Genomic DNA, 21,223 nt, shown 5'->3' with positions numbered 1-21,223 from the left:
AGTGAGGTTTGTTACCACCACAGATACCCAAAAACGCATGTTAAGCATGTTCAACCGCACCACACGTTTGCAATGCAGTGGCAAAGCACTTGCATTTGCATACGTGTGCTTGTGTAAAGAATGTTTCTGGTCTAACTTAACGAAAGTACATGTTGCATTCTCAACGTTACGGCAAGGGGTGCTATAGCAGACATAAGTGTAAACTGTCTGCTCCTACGTTGAGTTTTCTCTTTCAAGTCAAGGACTGTAATGGGGGACCAACAGTTAGAAGGAAATATTGCTGAGCAAGTAAGTAACACCACAGTAATGCAAGAACGCACATAAGTAGTTAGTTTAACCAAACTATGCATTGGCAATGCATTGGCCAAATGCTCAGGTTTAAGTTTGCGTACTTACATAAAGTATGTTTCTGGCCAAATAAATAGGCCAGAAACATCTTCTACACAAATACATGAACGCAAACGCTTCTAGCTAAGTAAGCACAATTTCACATGTGTATTGGCACATACAGTCATTCATTAGCACAAATTAGACCACGTTATTGTCTTCCTTGGTCAGTTTTCTCATTCAGGACAACAACTGTCATGGCAGAGCAGCTTGAAGAGAATCTTGCCATCCCACGTTTCAGAAATCTTGTATAGGTAAGGGATGCAAGTACATCTCCTATCTACTTGAATGGGGAAAGACCGAAATCTCCAAAACTGTTTGTCAAGATTATGCAGCTTTCACATTCTTTTGATTACATTTTCAATAGCTTTTCAATAGCGTTACATTTCAAATCAGCAATAAAAATTGACAACAACAGTACCATAAAGCTAAATCTGGCTCATACCATGCTAAATGTTTTTTTTTTTTTTTTGGTGGCGTGGTCCTGCTAATGCACATTTGTGTTCTAGGGTATAAAAACAGATGATGCTTCTTTCAAAAAATTATAATGTGCTTTAACTAAAAGAGAGGGCATACAGCTTTCATTCTAACCAAATTAAGCATCGCAATTTCTCCCAGGTTTTTCTGCAAGAGGTCCGTATCTTCCTCCTTTACTGACTCTCTTAATACACTTCCAATTTAATGGCACAAACATTTGAAATTAAATTGCCTCCTTGAGTACAAAGGTTTCTTAACACCACAGTAACAAAAAACAAAAAAACAAACGTTAAAGGGATAGTTCTCCCAAAATTGAAAATTCTCTCATCATTTACTCACCCTCATGATATCCCAGGTGTGTATGACTTTCTTCCTTCACCAGAACACATTTGAAGAAAAACTGAAAAATATATTTTTATATTTTTTTTTTATAGGTCCTTAAAATGCAAGTGGGCGGTGATTCGACTTTTGAAGCTCCAAAAATCATAGTCAGTCAGCATAAACGTCATCCATACACTTCCAGCTGTTAAATTAAGTCTTATAAAGAGATACAATCGCTTTTGGTGCAAAAAACATAAATATTTAAGCACTTTTTTTTTAACTCTAAATCATGCTTCCTGTCAGATGCAGTATGTGTGTGTGACGTAATCGCATCGGCATTTGAAACACATGTGAACTGACACACGTGAGACACAGCTGGAAGAGCAGCGCTGTTTCAAGTGAGAAGGAGGAACGCTGTACAGAAGCTTTGTTGGTTTTGGTTTAGATCTGTTTTTATCTCTTCTTTACTCACAATGATGCGTTTGTGTGCTTATCCTGGATGTCTCAACCGAGAGGAGAACGTGAGATTATGTTTGTAACATGGCAATGTTAATACGTCACACGAGAGACTGCATGATCTTACCGGAAGCGATGATTTAGAGTTAAAAAGTACTGAAATATTGATATTTTTTCGCACCAAAAGCAATCGTATCGCTATAGAAGACATAAATTTAACCACTTGAGTCGTATGGATGACGTTTATGCTGACTGTCTGTGATTTTTGGAGACTCAAAAATCAGATCACCATCCACTTGAATTTTAAGGACCTACTGAGCTGAGATATTTGTCTAATTTTCCTCAAATGCGTTCTGGTGAAGAAAGAAAATCATATACACCTGGGATATCATGAGGATGAGTAAATAATGAGAGAATTTTCATTTTTGGGTGAACTATCCTTTCAAATATGTACAACTGGACCACACGCTTGCAGTGCGTTGGCCAGGCATTCACATCTGCTTTTGCATACTTGCATAGAGTATCTGTCTGGCCATACAGATGCTATTATTGCCTCATTTGCATTTTATCCAATTTCTAAAGTACACTGCTAAATAAAACAGTCTGGACAAGCTTCAATTTCAAACTGATCTACTAATCTTGGGAAATGCTGGCACAAGTGACCAGCCAAAACCAGCATGAATGTGCTCAAAACATAGACAATGCTGGTAAACAGCATTAAACTGGTCATTAACATTAACAAGTCTTCACTACAACATTTATTTTTACTAACATTATGATTCACATTTCTGAAATCATCAAAATCCTCTCCCAAAGGGAAGACAAAATTACAAATGAGATCGCTCTTACATTTTAATATTCTCCTTGATGCCAATTAAATTAAATAGAGAGTAATCAGAGACTTTTGCCTTTTGTCTGCAATCAAAAGTCAGAGATAAATAATGAACTTAAATGTTGCCTTCCACATTACATTTACAGCTTTACACTGTTTTACTGTATATCAACAATTGTCTCATTTGTGTCTATTTTTATTTCACCTGAGGAATTTCAGGAGGTAATAAAATTGCAGCTTTCATCACTGTCTTCTCTCATTTTATAACCTAAATTTGAAAAAGAGCAAGTAAACTTTGAATTACTAAAGCGTTAGATGCTTTAATTGCATTCATAATCATTCCTATCCAAACACACTCACTAATGATCCCACATGCAGACACACAGACGTACACACACGTGCAGCACTTAGGGAAAGTGTGAGTTTATGAATGGCAGTAAAACTCTTACAGTGACGGTGGGGATGGCGGTGACCAGCGAATACACCAGCACTGGAGGAGCTTTGCTGTCGTCTTCAGGTCCAGGATATGGCTTAGAGAAGGCTTTATCATAGCAGAAGAACCCTTGGATGTGCACCGGGAACGTGTCCGTATATTCAAAGTAGTATGCCAGGAGAACCGTTCCGGCCATGATCACCAGCTGGAAATAGAACATGGTTCCAGTTTAGATCCTACAGTCTGTGCTAGAATGTAGATAATGGGGCAGGAATGAAACAGAGGCCGAATCCAGAATCTTCGGCTGAGCTGAGGAACGAAAAGAGGAAAATAAAGAAGAAAATTTTCTCCCTCCTTGAGAAAAGTGACAGAAGATTTTGTGCCTTGGATGAATGAGAGAATGCAGCATGAAAGGAGACCTGGAGAATGGCAAGAATCCCTTCAGCTGCATCTATCAATAGAAATAAAAGAAGAGGCATGGAAGACACAAATAAAGAATGAAAAGCATTCCATGATAAAGAAAAAGACAGATGAGAATAATCAAGGGAGAGAAGAAAAATAGGAGAGGAGGGAAAGAGATGACAATATTATAGAGAGTGAGGGAGGAAGGATGGGAGTGATAGAGCAGCCTTCGGAGGGAGATCAGAGAGAGAGAGAGAGAGAGAGAGAGAGAGAGAGAGAGGGGATGGGGGGCGTGTGCATCTGTGCTCACAGCGGGAGAGGAAATAGATACATCGCTAGAAGTAAAACAGAATTTTTGAGGCAGCAAATAATAGCTTCATTTTCATTATTAGAAATTATGAAATGCCACTTTCCTTATATAGGGTACAAAATAGGGCCTAAAACCTGACAACAAAATTTGGTCTAAATATTTTTTAAAACCCTGATTTGTGAGAAGTTGTATTTTCTAGCAATAAACATAAAAATAAATAAACAACATTTTAAAAATTACAAAATAAGTAAATAATATGTCAGAATGTGCATAGGGATGCAGGTACACTGAAGTAAAAAAGTTTCAACCTAAAATACTTCATGTGGTAACATCAAAATTAACTAATTTTAAGTCAAAATTATTATTTAATATGTCTGAATAAACCTAATTTTGTTCGGTTACACCAACAATAGTAATGTATAAGGGTTGGATCAAGTAGATATACATCCTTAAGGTAACATTTGCAGGTTCCGACCTTTACAGTGACCTCATGAAAATGACGTGACTGTGGCGTAATTTTTGCAAAATTATATTACGTGGTTCCTTGCACGTAATGCGGCAGTTCTGAAGTGAAATATCCACTGTGTGGCGCTAAAAGTGAGTTAAATACTCTCGAACAATTGTGTCATAATAAGCAGTGTCACATGAAATATGTAAACTTGCCATCTTCCGTCACACATTTTTGCATCGGCTCAACCATGTTTACCTTCCCGTGTGGCGTTATCGGAAGCACATTGCGTCAGCAGCGTGGTTGACCCAGACTAGGAATAAATTGTGTTTGCATAATCAGTGACTAGCACGATTCGGTGGTTTCATTTCTACCTCTAACATTACATTTATTAATCTACTGATGGTTTGGTTTAGGTTTGGGGTAGGGTTGGGGGTACACTTTATAAAATATGCAACCCATACAGCTTAAAACATTTTGTTTCACAACTCGCTTTTGGCGCCCCTCCATGGAAATTACACCAGTGAAATTGAGCTCACACGTGCACATTCACCCAACAACACATACCGCTTTGGCCACTGGGGGCAGTGTTTTGAATTTCGGTAAGCACAGGCCGATTTTAGCTACAGAAAGTCAACCTACTGTTTCCAATTTTACTGTAAGATCAGTCTGTTTAGTAACATGATTCTATGAGACCAGGTTGCGTAACAGGGTTTGCAAAATCACTCTGAGCTAGCTAGTTTGAGACCAAATGCTAAAAAACATATTTTTCCATTAAACTGAAGTAAAATATTTGCGTGATCATGTTTCTTCTAATAACTTTAATAACAGGGTTGAATGGTTGTGCTTGACAAATGCAGTCAACACTGCAATTTATGAACAAGTTGAGGGTATGGAAATTGTATGTAATTAAAACCAGCAAACTTTCATGCTACTCTACTGCATGTTATTTTATGTTCAATAATAGTTTCTCTCACATACCTAATAGTTCTTCCCACCAAAATATGTGAGTTTTTGCCTCTAATACTTTGAAGAAGTAATGTGATGCCAAAATGTGATTCTCAAACCTGACATGGAGGCCCGCAAATAGTACACATTTTTAATATCTCTCTTGTCTAAAACATGCATTAAAGGTATTTTAGTGCTCTAAGACAGGTTTGTCAAAGAGAAAAGAAGAAAAAAAAGTCAAATGATATTACACAACAACATGTTATGTCTTAGTATTGACATGTTAGCTTGAGCCTGACTTTTTATTAATTATTCATAATATAAAATCTATTAAATCAGAAGAAGAGAGAGAGAGAGAGAGAGAGAGAGAGAGAGAGAGAGAGAGAGAGAGAGAGAGAGGACACAAGACAGCTCAGAGAGAGACAGATAGAAAGTGATGGTTAAAGTGTACAGTAAGAGCATCTGCACGCACTCATGTATGCACATGTACTGTCGATGCACCTGTATGTTCATGCATAAGCGATGACATATAGGACCCATAACCAACTTGTGTCAGAGTTTCTATTAATGTCCTGTGAAACATTAACATGCTGTAGCTCAGCTCAACCTCACAGCAGCTAATGTTCAGATTTATTTATACAGTAGACACATATCAAATGATTTTCTCTATAATGCCCTGGTCCAAAGCTCATTATTGCAGCCTTTCCCATTGAGCCAAAATATATTCCCTATTTTTTATTTTTTTTTCAAAGGCTAAATTACAACAAACAGTCAAAAGACACATTTTGTAATTTGCTTCCTAAACATGCCAACAATTTCAAACAATGCCTTCTTATTGTAATACACAGTAAGATTTTATAAATCCTTAATTCATTTTTAGGACACAGCGGCATTTGTGTGACCACTGATATATTGATATACTCCTGATATAAATGTAGGTGCTGGGAGTGAATTATTTTGGAATACCATACAGTAAAATATCCCCACTACCTGGCAGATTTCATTGAAAAAGGGGTCTTGAGAAATCACACCGGTCTCTGTGAGCGGCCCACACCTTTTTAAGCCAATCCAAAAACTAGCCAATAGCACTTTGAATCATTTTACACTCTCTGTTCTACTCTGTTACTGTATGCGGCTCTTTATGACATCCTATTTTGATCATATATGATTCAAACAGAGGTAAATTCCCCTACAGTCTTTATCAGTATTACATTATGTTTACAATTATACTGGCCTTGTCAAGCTCAAGTTGAACTCTGTTATAGGAAAAACAATAGTGATCAATTATTGATCATAGTGATTTATTTTACAGACAAAATGTTGTTCTTAGCATGAAGAAAAAATATTGACCTTGAAAGTGGAGCTGAGGAGGAGGAGGGTTTCAGAGAAAAATTATTGCAGCACGCTGCAGTGAAACCAGCTTAAATATTAGGCAAAGAGTTGATTAACTACCAGATTACATGTCAAAGGACCTATCAACTTTCACCATATGAGCTGATTGGCTTGACATATCACATGTGAGCGAGCTGATTGACTAACAGATAACATGTTCAAAGGACAAATCAGCTTGCACCATGTAGAGTTTAATGCCTCAACTTAGTCATTTATCTATTCAAATTGTGGTCAAAGTATATAAATATCTACAATGGTTATGGCCCTGGTACTTTGGGCCTGATGTAGGAAAATATGGTCTCTTAAGAAAACAGCAAAAAATGTCATGTTGACCTGACGAAGAGCCATTTAGGGTCGAAATGTATTCAGTAAACCGAATGTTGGCAGTCTGCCAGCTTTTTTTTTTTTTGGCTTTTGTCTTAAGATATACTGTTATAGCTTCTGTGCACCTGCATTAATTATAAATGTGTATACTATTTGCAGTCCACGAAATATGATTTCTTTAAAATTCTGCATGAACCTCTAATTAAATAAATTTTCAGATGGAAATGATGCCAGAGAAGGACCTATGTACAGACAACACAGTTGCAGTATACAAGAAAAGCCAGAGCAGGTGCTACTTCCAGCAGAGACTTTCAGTAGTTGCAGGTGTTTGAGATGATCTACAATTATGCTTATAGTGCCCAGTGTGTTTTTCTATGCTGTGGAATGATGAGGGATTCCAAAGCTTGAACAAATTGATCAAGAAGGCCAGTTCTGTTCCTGGGCTTGGATAATTGCAAAATTCTATCATCTATCAGTGCTCGAGTCCACGTTAAACAATTCTGCAAATCCATTCCATAAAGTTATTTGACTATTGCCTAGTCATTGCTTCACTCTAATTCAAGAGACACTACTGAGATCTTTTCTGCTGGCTGCCTCTATCTCCTCCTCCTGCTGTGTGCGTCTTCGTGTTATTTCTAGCTCTTACCCAGCATTGCACATGAGCACGAGTTTTCAGTTCTTGCTCATCTAAAAGCTATCAACACAAATCTGCAATCAGCTTTGTCAGCTTTAGTCTGCTTGGTGGCCACCCATAACAAATCCTGTTCAGACATTTGGCAGTAAGGTTCTCTTTGTTGGCTTATGTTGCTAAGGTAAAGCCAAATCAGAACATGCAAATTTCAAAACTTGCCCTAATTGGCAGCAATTTTGGTATTAGCGTTGTTTTCTATGGTGAACAGAACAAACTGGATTTTTTTCATTGTCTGAAGAAAATGTGAGGTATTTTACTTGCAAAAGTTGGCACCTCTATGCTAGGGTGTTGTGTATGGTTGCCACAGCATTGCTATCCAGTTGCTTACTGGCCCAAGTCAAAAAAGCCCACCCCCAAGTCTATATGATATTCTGGTCCCTAGATTTAGCTTCGGTCTCCCCTACAATGCAAGTACGTCTTTTTTGCCCATTTTATCATAGATATTAAAACAGCACACCTCTCCTCAACAAGCCACATGATATGAAGTAATTGATGTCCAGTACAGGGCAAATTGCAAACCAAAGTTTAATACTTTGGGTTAGGCGTTTGTTCAAATCCCCAATCCTACAGTAAATATGAGCAATAATAATAGTGACACTTGGCTTACAAGCACCACAAATATTATGTTCATAATTTCTGTGTAAAAATATAAAAGGCAAAATGATGCTGTGGGCCACAGCTAACAATTTTGATGGCTTCTTCTAACAGGTAATGAAATGTGGGGTTAGATGGGGGAAGATGCCCCCCAGGGTAAGATGCCCCCACCTTAACTTTTCTTGACCATATATGCCACTAAATCTCATCTCAAACCCTTTATTGAGTGTCTGTGCTTGTCTTAATCTTGATATTTCATCTGAATACCAACATTTGTGAGATTTATTCCATCCAACAGTTAAATTATACAGTTAAAATTTTTTTTTTTTTTTTTTTTTTTTGGTCATTGGAAAATAGTGATCTGTGACATTCCATTATGTTGGATATTAAAAGTTTTTATGTCTATATGTTAATGGGGGATCTGTGGACACAGTAAAGTATTTAGATTTTTGGAGTAAAATTTTTATTTTTACTTTGAAGTGTCCCTTGGGGTAAGATCCACTCAAGACTGGGTCAGAAGGTTGTTTTTGGTGACATTATTATTCAATTTAATAATTATTAACTTATGGGGTTATTGTTCAAAACTTCCACGCATTAGATGTACATTTCAAACATCTCTATTCCTTCCAACCTAATAGGCTAATTGAGTGGAATTCAATCTATATTCATAGGCATGTACAGTATATAATTCATAGAATAAGTTTACCTTTCAGATGAAACTCGTTGACTGGGATTCTGTTATTTGATTTACCTGACATTGTTTATCTAAATTGTGAAAATAAAAAACTACATAAAATATTTGATTTGATATTTTACTTAAAATTTCAAAAAAACATTACTAAGAATGATATCAGATGTATTTTATACATTGTAAAAATCTTATGATTCCGGGGACAAATTTATGTTGGATGGTGCATCATTATCTTGAACATGCTAAAAGTTGATCTAAATATGTTACAGTTTAAAAGTAAATGAACATTGTTCTTAAGGGGGCGTCTTACCCCATCTTAGCCTACTAATTAATTCTTGACACAAGGCTAAGAATAAAAATTCACTCATGCCTCAAATCCTGGGTTGATTAGAGAATTCTGACCACAAACACAAGCTGCTTCAGTTTTAGTGTGGAATTAATTATTTGCACGAAGACAATAATTCTCTTTCGAACATAGCTCACATAAATTCTACAGTATACTGTATAAACAGCTTTAACATATAATAAATATGTCCTATAGAGATATTTAAAAACTATAACAATAATCATCCCAAACTATACAGTTTGAATCAGAGATGATTCTAGGTACTCTGGGGACATCCTTTCGATGTAAATTAGTCTTATAGTAGATTGTGCTTCAGTCACAAAAACTGCCAGGAGCAATTAAGATTGTGCTATTACCGCGAGTAAAAATAGGCAATAAAATGAATTTTATTTAAAAGAGATGTTTGTGAACATTTTCATCTGATCATATCAGCAGTAATTAATCTAATAATGATCAAATGTTGGAGAAGAGCGTTATAACCAGGGTTGGGAGGGTTACTTTTGAAATGTATTCCACTACAGATTACTCAAGGTCAGTAAAGTATTCTAAATACTTTGGATTACTTCTTCAGCACTGGTAGATTTTTTTCACTTGTTTTGACTATAAAAACTCTGCCAGTACAGTAAGACAAAATACACATGTTAAAAATACATTCTCTGAAAAACCTAAATATCTTATGCAGTGTTGTTTCTAAAACAAGATAAATCTAATTGATCTTGTTTTAAGGATTTTTAGATATTTTTACAGGAAAACAATACAAAAATTATCATCAAGAATATGATTTTTGCCCTAATATCAAAGGTCTTACCAGAAAAAAAGAAATTATGATCTAACGTGAATTTTCATGATAAAAAAAATATGATCGTGCCTGCTAACATGACTAGAAATAGCATTTTATCTTAGCATAAAGCTGACAATTTACACAAGGTTTATTTCTATTTCTTCTGCTCCAAACTTACTTCAAACTTACTTCTCTGTCTGCTTGTATGAATGTAACACATCATAAGAAAGTGTTTCACCGCTGTTCAAATGCACTTTGGATCGCATCATTTATATGTATAAATATTGTCCATCTGAAAGGACGAAATATTAAATGAAACAAATGACAATAAAATGCAAAGTAATCTCTTCAGTAATCAAAATACTTTTTGAATGTAACTGTATTCTAATTACCAATGATTTAAATTGTAACTGTAGTGGAATACAGTTACTTATATTTTCTATTTTAAATATGTAATCCCGTTACATGTATTTTTTTACTCCCCAACACTGGTTATAACCTGGCTTATATCAAGATGCGCGGTGTAGTCAAGTGCACGTTCTGCATGTTTAAGAGATGATTCAGGTGTCTGAATCAGTGATGCTGTACAGTCCCGGCAGGGTGCGTCAAATACGGTGGTCAGCGGCATCCTTTTGCTCGTGCAAATTGCATACAGCAGCGATTTTGTGTGCACGTTTGTGCCGTTGCCTGATCTGTGTAATTTATTTAGTAAATCGGGCACTAAACCAGCGCAGAGAGTGTGTGCCAAAAAAACCAACGCTTTTTACCAGGCGCAATTCATTCTTAGTGAATATGCCCCTGAATGACATTCCAATCTTTTCTAAAGAAATTTTAAGTAAACATGAGAATCCATAAAATTGTCTCTAAATGCACTAATGGATGTTGTTTGCTAAAGCCTCACAATGACAAAAAAAAAAGAGAGCTCACTTTAATGGGAATGTGTGTCTTTATTACATCTTTATGTCCATAACTCTCGATTTGATTTTGCATGTCAAATGTGTACTCCTGATATAAATTAAGGAGTTACTCTCACTGTAACATTTCTATCATAAAACAGTGGTGAAATATCAAAGCTGGAGATTATGCCTTTCTAATGATGTAGCTATATTTTGCTGCGATTAAATAAGAATTGTATGGAGAATAACGTGCTGTGAATGTAAACAATAGCCTATCACGACTCGTGTGGCCGTTGGCAATCATTTCGTGAGCAGGGATAACTCAGTAAAAATTACAGATTCTGTACCAGTCAGCACTGTCATGCTTCTTCTTTTCCTCCTCTTTTTTTTTCTCTTCTGACTCCCAGATTGGTACGTCGGACGTCCTCTTCATGATGCCTGCATTCCGCTCTTACATGAATTTGGTTTTATCTAAAGGGATGGGGGCCCCCTAGTTATTTTTTTTAAAAATGTCATTCTAGTCGGGGACCTGGGTAGCTCAGTGGTAATGACGCTGGCTACCACCCCTGGAGTTCGCTAGTTCGAATCCCAGGGCGTACTGAGTGACTCCAGCTAGGTCTCCTAAGCAACCAATTTGGCCCGGTTGCTAGAGAGGGTAGAGTCACATGGGGTAACCTCCTCGTGGTCACTATAATGTGGTACATTCTCGGTGGGGCGCGTGGTGAGTTGAGCATGGATGCCACGGTGGATGGCGTGAAGCCTCCACACGTGCTATGTTTCTGTGGCAACATAAGATGCACGGTGTCAGACGCGGAGGCAACTGGGATTCGTCCTCCGCCACCCATGAGGACTTAATAGCACATTGGGAATTGGGCATTCCAAATTGGGTGAAAAAGGGGAAAAATCCCCCCCCAAAAAAATGTCATTCTAGTCTACTAAGCATTGCCAATCATTGGTTTCAAGTGTTGTTGCTGTGAACTACTGTAATTGCCGCCTGTGGCGTCACTACTAGCTTGGGGCCCCAGGCAATTGCTTGCCTTGCCTGTCCCATAGCTCCACCTCTGGTTTGACTTATTGAGTATTCATAACAAGGAAATATCTCATGTTGAAGTAAAACTAAAGCATTTTTCCCGTCCTCAACTTTTAGGTTTATGCTTTTACTATGAGGAGTATCTTGCTTTTTTATCGGTCATAACAAACATCGCCATAGTTTTGAGACATTTTGGGTGTCAACTCTGAAGGTTTGCATGTGCATCTTGTGTTTACTAATTTGGAAGACACTTTTATTCAAAGAAACTTAGGGCGCATTCAAGGTATACATTTTATCAGTATACACTAGCTGGGTTTCCATCAAAATGTTTCGTATTTTTGAAGCGCATTTACCAAAAATTTGACTTAAGAAAATACAGTTCGTTGTGCGTTTCCATCCACTATGTAATGCGCATTAATTTGAGGGAGCTTGCCTTGTCATGATGGAGCATCTGAATGACCACCTTGCTTCGGGGAGTTTTATGTGCAGGATTGGAGCAGTTGTACCTCGTTTTATTAAATGCTGCTGGGAGACGTTGCAGAATAAGTGTAATTTCTGATATAATGGGGCTGAAATAGCTGCAATGCCCATACAGAGCCAGTCTCCGCATACCTGGGAGCGCCCGCTCTCAAAACTGTTCTGGCGGAGTGTGAGGACCTACTTTATCGACCAGCTGTGGGTTAAAAACTTCCGAAAGTCGAGTCGCATGGTGCCGTGTGAGGAGCGGACACTTTGCGCACTTTGCTAGTTTTAATGCTATTTGTCATAAACCGGTGAGGTTCAATACACCCTGATTCTTAACTGTCTAGGAAGACAGTTTGTCAAAAAATTCAAAAACTCTGGAGATATTAAAAGACACTTACGTGCTCAAGCTGATTCCCTGCAAGCAGCAGACTGAAAGCCTCGGACTCAATTCGGACAGTGAACTGAAAGAAATCCGGCATGAACTGATGAACGTGTCGGGAATGCTGACGAAGGTTGTTGCAGACTTGGAGGATTTGGCTGTAATACTTCGATCGATTACATCAAAGTCATCGGAGAGGGAATTAGCTGCTAATCCGCTAGCGACCAAGACAGACTTGCAACACGTTTGGGAAAAACTGGAGGATTTGGGGAATCGTAATCGGTGAAACAACATCCGAATTGTTGGAATTCCTGAGCATGAGGAAGGCAGAGATATGGTGAAATTCCTAAATTGGCTCTTTCCGAGTCTGCTCAACATAACAGGCCATAAGCTGGAAATTGAGCGAGCTCACAGAGTCCCGGCTCGGAGATCGGCTGAGGGAGACAGGCCCCGATCAATTCTGGCCAAATTTCTGAGATCATCCAATAAAGATCTTGTGTTACGTGAGGTGAGGAATAAAGAAAAGCTTTCTTGGAAGAGCCACAGCATTTTCTTGTTCATAGACTTTGCAAATTCGACAAAAGAGAAATGTGAATGATTCAGGGAATGCAAGAAACTCTTACATCAACAGAAGGTCGCTTTTGCAGTGATGTTTCCGGCCAAGCTGAGAATAGATACTAAGGATGGATGTAGAGAATTTACACATAGCAAGTGCTTGCACACAACAAGCACTGTCCTTCATAAAAACATTGGAGTGAGTAAGCCATTTGGTGATTTTCATGTTGCCGCCTAGTGGATCGACTCATTGAACATACACTTGACTGCTCGAGAAAGCTAAGCGCCTTTTTCATTTTTTTTGTGCTAGTTCCGCCTAGTGGCTGGAGTTTGTTTTTGTGCGGTATCATTTCTTCGGGACAGCTTGTGGATGAATCTGCTCATTTTGGGTGCTTATGCCTCCTGTTGGCTGGAGTTGGTTTTGTTGAATATTTCTTGCAGGACACTGGAGTGAGTTTGACTGCCCGAAGAACTGAACGGCCCGTTTTTGTTTTGTTTTTTGTGCTGGTTCCGCTAGCGGCTGGAGCTTGTTTTGTGGAGGAACACACTTTCGAGACAATTAAGCGGATGAATCTACATGTTTTTGTTTTTTTTATTATTCCGCTTATGGGCTGGAGTTTGTTTTTTAGATTATCTCCTGTTGTGTAATTCTGTCTTACAAATTTTTGTATAGACGCACTGGACTTGAGCAATCTGACGGCAAAGTTGTCACGGGGACTCTCGTAGGCATACATGGACTGTTTGAGTTTAGAGGGATGGACGCCAGTTGGCGCTGTCGTGCACGGGGTTAACGCGCATGTTTTTCTTTTTTCTGTTTGGTTTGGGGGGAAGTTTGGGGGTTGATTGTTGCACTAATGTTGGAATGTGGTCTTTATAATTTTAGTTTTGACACACAATCTATTTTTTCTTATATGTCAAAATGTCAAATGTTAATATGAGTGGATTATCTCTCTCCATGTGGAAAGTGAATGGGTTGGGGCATCCCATAAAAAGAAGGAAGGTTATTTATTTTCTTTAATGTAAGAAATATGATATAGTGTTTCTTTAAGAAACGCATCTTCCAGCTGAAAATTTGGGAAGATATGGGGTGGACATGTTTTCTTTAGTGCTGGCTCAAGTGAGAGCAGAGGAGTCATTACACTGATAAGTAAACATCTATTATTATTATTTATTATATATATATATATATATATATATATATATATATATATATATATATATATATATATATTATTATTATTATTCTTTTTTTATCTGTGTGTGTACTCAGGCTTTGGCCACAAGGATGTTTGTTGGGGGTCAGGGTGAGGTTGGGGATCGGGAGGGGGTAAGGGAAACAATGGGGTTTAATGGTTGACTCTGTATATGAATGTTTTGCTTTGTTATGTGTGATGTTGAGAAGCAACCAATAACAATGTTAATCTGAAAAAACACTTCTGAAAGTCAAGCACTGTGTTCAAAGAACTGTGTGCTAAGGTCGGAACTTTGGGTAGGCCAGTCACATCAAGCAATCACACACTCATAACACATGCACGAATGGTCAAAACACTTCATCGTTTTGCGAATAAACTGTGACTACATCACCTTAATGCAAATTTTTTTTCTTTGATTTTCTCCCCTTTTTTGCCCCAATTTAGAATGCCCAATTCCCAATGCACTCTAAGTCCTCGTGGTGGCAGAGCACAAATCTCAGTTGCCTCCGCATCTGAGACCGTCAATCCACGCATCTTATCACGTATAGCACGTGTGGAGGCTTCACGCCATCCACCGCGGCATCCACGCACAACTCACCACGCGCCCCACCGAGAGCGAACCACATTATAGCAACCATGAGGAGGTTACTCCATGTGACTCTAGCCTCCCTAGACAGCGGGCCAATTTGGTTGCTTAAAAGACCTGGCTGGAGTCACTCAGCAATGAAATACACATTCAATTGTAGGCAAATTTAGAATGTTTATTCGCATATCAAGCGTTTCCATTCAGGATTCCTTATGTGCAATTTAAAAATGCGCATAAAAATAGTTGAATGGAACCCAGTGTTCCCTGGGAATCAAACCCATGGCCTTGTAATTGCTAGCACCATGCTCTACTTACTGAGCTTCAGGAACATTAGTTAAGTTACGCTAGTCTTCGCTGGTTTAAGCCAGTTTTGGTATTTAAAGTTTTAAACACTGTTCTTAGTTTGTGTGTTGAGAAAGGGTAAACTTATATATATATATATATATATATATATATATATATATATATATATATATATATATATATAAAAAAATACAGTATGTCCCATGATTACACAAAGGACTTTTAAAAACCATTCCCACTCTTGTGGCCTCATTTCTCACAGTCTTTTGCTTAGTCAGTTTTTTAGTGTTTTGAATATTTAACTGTTCTGCCTGCGCATAAAAAAATTCAACCTTCATACACAACTCAACACTGCCACTCTGTCAAAACATGGAGAAAACTAAAAAAAAAAAAAAAAACAAACGTTAAAAAACAAATTTACAAAGAGAGAGAGAGAGAGAGACAAAGAGAAAGAAAGATATCTTTCAACCTCATCAGCTAACTTTAGCTATTAGCATTAATGCTTAGAAAAACAAACAAACAAACAAACAAACAAAAAAAAAAACAAAAACAGGAATTGTCCTGCTAAAAAAATCATCTTAAACCACCCAAAGGTGGTTAGCTCATCTCTCATCTACCACTGGTCTGTTTTAAATGGGTTTTGGGCACTTGACAGATGGTCAGACTGGGAGACCAGATGGCCAAACAGCTAAACACCAGGTTGGCCAGGCTTGGAGACCAGGTAGACCAGGTGAACTACAGTCTGTCCAGGCTGGCAAACCAGCTAAACCCAGGAAACCAACTTAGCCTTTATTTTTTATTTTTTCCAGGAGGGTGATCTAATAGTCAGTAGATGTATATTTATATTCACAATTACATCTTTTTCCATTAGAGAGTCATTTACTTACAGACAACAGCAGACAGAAAAACAAAACAAACAAAAAATAAAATAAATAAATAAATAAATAAATATGTGTAAAATCAAATCAATATAACAGTTTTATAGTCTCATAAGAAATTTGCCAGGCAGTTTGAGGGCCAAATCTATGGGATAATTGTGCCCTCTGCTGTTCAGACATTACATTTCAAAGGCTACTCATGAAATTAGTTAAAAACAAATTTAGACTCACCCACAAATATATTGTATTTTGACTGTTAATTTATGTTTTATCTACAAAGCTTTCTTTAATTTAATTTACTAACCTAGAGCACTGTTACACTGACTGACAATAATAATAATAATAATAATGATAATAATAATAATAAAACATGATGGTTTTCTTTTAACTAAACAGTATTTTAGGGCGATTCTATCTGTCAAAACATTGATAATTATATTATTGAATGAATAATAATTTAAAACAGAAATTTTTGTATTTTGAAACATTTTAAACAAACAAACAAAAAAGGTTATGTAAAACTAATGACATTTTTAAGATTCTGTAATATTGCAGATCACTAATCAAATTTTTGACATTGACAGTGTTAACTAATTTCCTTACTTCCACTGAAGTGCACAAGGTACTTTGTATCATTCTCAAATCATGCTGGAAAAACATCAGGTTTTGCACCTTATCTTGTGGATTCCATGTCTGCTAAATTGCTTACTGTCATTTAAACAAAAGAGGAACAATACACACACACACACACACACACACACACACTATGTTTTTATATCATTGTGGGGACTCTCCATAGACTTCCATGCATTTTATGGATTTTATACAGATCTAACGATAATTTCTATCCCCTAACCCTAACCCTACCCCTAAACCTAACCCTCACAGAAACCTTTCTGCATTTTTACATTTTCAAAAAAACATTGTTTAGTATGTTTAATAAGCCATTTCCCTCGTGGGGACCACAATGTAGGTGATCTCAAGTTTTACTATCCTTGCGGGGACATTTGGTCCCCACAATGTAGTATAAACATGTACACACACACACACGTTGGTACTCCTATCCTACTCTACAAACTATATATTCTAACCCCTAACCCTACACCTACCCCTAAACCTCAAAGAAACCTTTTGGCATTTTTACATTAAAAAAACCCCAAAAAAACAAACAACAAAAAAAAACATTGTTTAGTATGTTTTTAAAACCGTGTGAATTACAGGGACACTAGGGGTGTCCTCATAAACCACATTTATAACATAATATCCTCGTAATTCTAGTGTGTAACCTAAAAATGTCCTTGTAAACCACAAAAACCAACTCTAATATATCTTTTTGTGTTCCACAACAAACTGGTTCTGTGAAACCCATAGGAAAAACACTTTGAACAGAACTCATTCGAATACTCTCCATTGTTGTTTGTTTCAACAACATTTACAGTTATCAAAAGAATGCTAAATTAAGAATTCAGAGGAGCACGACTGCCAAAAATGCAGTGATATTGCCAAGGAAGAAATGTAAGATTGATTTTTTTCCCCCTTAAAAATATGTGAATTGTCCATGGAAAATCACCACCATGATTCTAAGGTATTTTAGGTGGTCACAAAAATGTTGCAATGTGGTTTCTTAAGTGTTGTGAGTGGTTGTTAGCACAATTCTCTGCGGTTGCTAGGGTGTTCTGGGTGGTTGCTAGGTTGATGCTTACTGGCCCAAGTTAAAAGAGCCCACCCCCTAGTCTCTATGATATTCTGAACCCTAGATATTTAGTGTATTGAACCACAAAGCTAGATATTAGGCTTAAGGGTTTAGAAGATTTAGTGTTCTGGTCCCATGGAAACCAGGAAGTTAATGCATTCACATAAAAAATGGTGAGCGCGAACAGGAAGTGGTATTTTCACTCTAAAATGACATTTTTACTCCACTGATGGTTAGTTTTAGGGTTTTGGAGGTAGAATTAATAAAATATGCATTTCTGTTAATAATGACTGTATTACATCATTTGTAAGTAAAAAAAAATACCATTTGCTTTTGCCGCCACTCTTTGACTTGAGCTCACACATGCCCATATGCTCAACAACACTTCCAGCTTCAGCCACTAGGAGCAGTGGTTCGAATTTCAGTATGCAGAGACTGATTTCAGCAGCAGAACTTTCGACCTACTGTTGCCGAATTTGCAATGCCATCTATCTGGTTGTAACATGAACTCATGACATTGCGAGTGAGTGGCATCCAGTTGTCATGTTGGAAATAATAACAGTTATTTTCATTTTCAATCCATTTTTGTGTAAAAATGTCTTTTGCAGAAACTTTTGGCAGTGTAGTCAAATAATGAATACAAAACAGGGATGTTAAAAATCCAGCTGTATTGATTTCAAAAGGCTCTTACCAGTTTTGTGTGGAATTTTGCTAGGGTGTTCTGGGTGGTTGGTAGGTTGATGCTTACTGGCCCAAATTAAAAGAGCCCACCCCAAAGTCGCTATAATATTATGGACCCTAGATATGTAGTGTGTTGTACAACAAAGCTTAATATTAAGAATATTAGAAGTGTAAGGGTTACTTAAGGTTAGTACATATGGTTTAGGGCTTTAGAAGTGTGCTAAGACTAGACAAGTTGCTGAGCAAGTAAACAGAAACACCAGGTAAACTCTTGCAGAGTAATACTTAATATAATTTAATTTATGCTTTGCAAACTGCTCAAATTCCACAAGATTCTTTAGTTAATTTCTCATGCATAGACATATATTTTTGTCACAAATTTTGACTTTATTAACCTTTTCATTTTATGAGCATATTCATTTCTTTGGTGCATACACTTCTTTTTTATTGTATTTTTATTTATTTATTTATTTTTACACATTTTACCCATTACATTTTCATGCAATACATTGCATTGTTTATCTAATTTTCTATCTTTCAGCTAGCTGTGTTTGTTTGGGCTATGATGAACAAAGACATACAGTATTTTGATCAAAGTAATGATCCGTCCTCTTGGCAAACACTGTGTTCCGCCCACCTCTGCTGTTCTGGAAGTTCAGAATTAGTCTCTTATCTCTGGTCTTATCTAATCTCCAGCAAAACACTCACTGAACATCAAAATGGGAATGAGTTATCTCCTTGGGGGGAAATGAGCGGGTACTTCAAAAACTGATCCTTAACACAACACGTCTTGAAAATTACAAGAATACTGGGTTGTGCTAGCTTAGAAGTGGAAGCACTGGGCTAGTATTCCAGAAGTTGCAGGTTCAAATCCTGAAAGACATGAACTATAAACTGGAGAATAGATGTGTCACCATTGAGCCCTTGAGTAGTGTACTATAGCTTACTTTGGAGAAGTGTCTGCTACATGACTAATAATACACAGAGATGGGTGGTAACTAAGGTAAATGCAAGTATAAAGAGATCTCATTGTTGCATACTACTGTATACAGTACATTAATAGCTAAAGAGCAGTTTGGTTGGGGTTTAAAAGTTTAAAATCTAATTAAAACCTGGAAATTAACAGAACGTTTTAGGATTGAAAAACGTAAAACAGACATGTGAATTGTGAGCTACACTATTTATGGGTCTATTAAAATTTTTCACACAGCGCTAAGCCAAAACACTGCTGGAACAACTTGAAGAAATGGGGAAAGAAAAATGCCTGAGACAATGTTACCTAATACAACTGATAATGAGATGCAAATGTAGAACAAAGGATTATGGGCCACAGGAGAGGGCTGGATTCCAGCAGAGAGTGCTACGTAAGTAGTGTTCCACAAGAAAGTGTACTGGATACACTGAAGAAAGCTCTTCAGGGCTGGTTATATTCTTAATTGAACATTAGCTTTCTACTTACTGAATACTGGACAGTGTACACTGTATTATACTGCCTACTACTATTTTTTTAAGGCACAATTCCACAATAAATGTTTCAAACAGTAGTATATTTTGTTGTAACCAACATGATTACACAGGAAATCGACATTGCTGCTGAATGTTGATGTACCTTGAAACCAACCACATTCTGCCGAATTACCAACAAGAACTATCCCCCATCAGATATTTTGCATTAATTCAAATATGTTCACCTTTCCTTCTGGCGCAAATAATACTGTGTTGTGCGAGAAACCTCAAAGACATGCGTTCTGGTCCCATGAAAACCAGGAAGTTATTGCGTTCAAATAAAAATGGTGAACGCGAACCAGAAGTGGCATTTTCACTCTAAAATGAAATTTTTACTCCACTGATGGCTAGTTTTAGGGTTGGGGGTAGAATTAATAAAATATGCAATCCTGTTAATAATGACTGTTTAACATCGTTTGTAACAAAAAATACCATTCGCTTTTGCCTCCACTCTTTGACTTGAGCTCACACATGCCCATACGCTCAGCGACACTTCTAGCTTCGGCCACTAGGAGCAGTGGTTCGAATTTCGGTATGCGGAGACTGATTTCGGCAGCAGAACTTTCAGCCTACTGTCGCTAAATTTGCAGTGCCATCAGTCTGGTTGTAACATGAACTCATTACATTGCGAGAGAGTGGCGTCCATTTATCATGTTGGAAATAATAACAGTTATTTCCATATTCAATCAATTTTTGTGTAAAAATGTCTTTTGCAGAAACTTTTGGCAGTTTAGTCAAATAATGAATACAAAACAGGGATGTTAAAAATCCAGCTGTATTGATTTCAAAAGGCTCTTACCAGTTTTGTGTGCAATTTGCTTCTGATCATTTGTGAGTTGCTAGGGTGTTCTGGGTGGTTGCTAGGTTGATGCTTACTGGCCCAAGTTAAAAGAGCCCACCCCAAAGTCGCTAAGTTGATAAAAAGCATCTGCTAAATGGCGAGAACGATAGGCTGTGGAGTTACTGCCAAAGTTTCTATGCCTCTAGTGACACCAAATGGATTCACAAAAATAATGACTGACAATGAGAAAACAGGTTTCCAAACACTCTACTCGCTTGTCACTGGTAGGACAAGCAGGAGGAATCAACCTACAAATGATATAATTGTCTGTGCATATTACACAGGGACAGATGGGCCATGCACCTATCTTAGCTGACACTGAATTTGGCACCAAGTTTGTGATTTGACTATGCTAATTTGTACATGCGGCTTTCAGGTTTTAAC

The 21,223-nt window shown here is 37.3% G+C and overlaps 1 protein-coding gene across 1 annotated transcript in view; it reads right to left on the bottom strand.

Moving 5' to 3' along the window:
• The window catches only part of LOC127449092 (phospholipid phosphatase-related protein type 5-like), a 72,491-nt gene that overhangs the window by 31,292 nt on the left and 19,976 nt on the right, over positions 1-21,223 (bottom strand). The window contains exon 3 of the mRNA XM_051712251.1: positions 2,923-3,111. Within this exon, the coding sequence (XP_051568211.1) occupies positions 2,923-3,111 (189 nt within the window). The remainder of the gene's footprint in view (positions 1-2,922; positions 3,112-21,223) is intronic.

The sequence above is a fragment of the Myxocyprinus asiaticus genome, chromosome 12, assembly GCF_019703515.2.
Source record: "Myxocyprinus asiaticus isolate MX2 ecotype Aquarium Trade chromosome 12, UBuf_Myxa_2, whole genome shotgun sequence".
NCBI classification, from domain to species: domain Eukaryota; kingdom Metazoa; phylum Chordata; class Actinopteri; order Cypriniformes; family Catostomidae; genus Myxocyprinus; species Myxocyprinus asiaticus.
The sequence above is the reverse complement of the archived record's forward strand: the minus strand, read 5'-3'. Positions and strand labels throughout refer to the sequence as shown.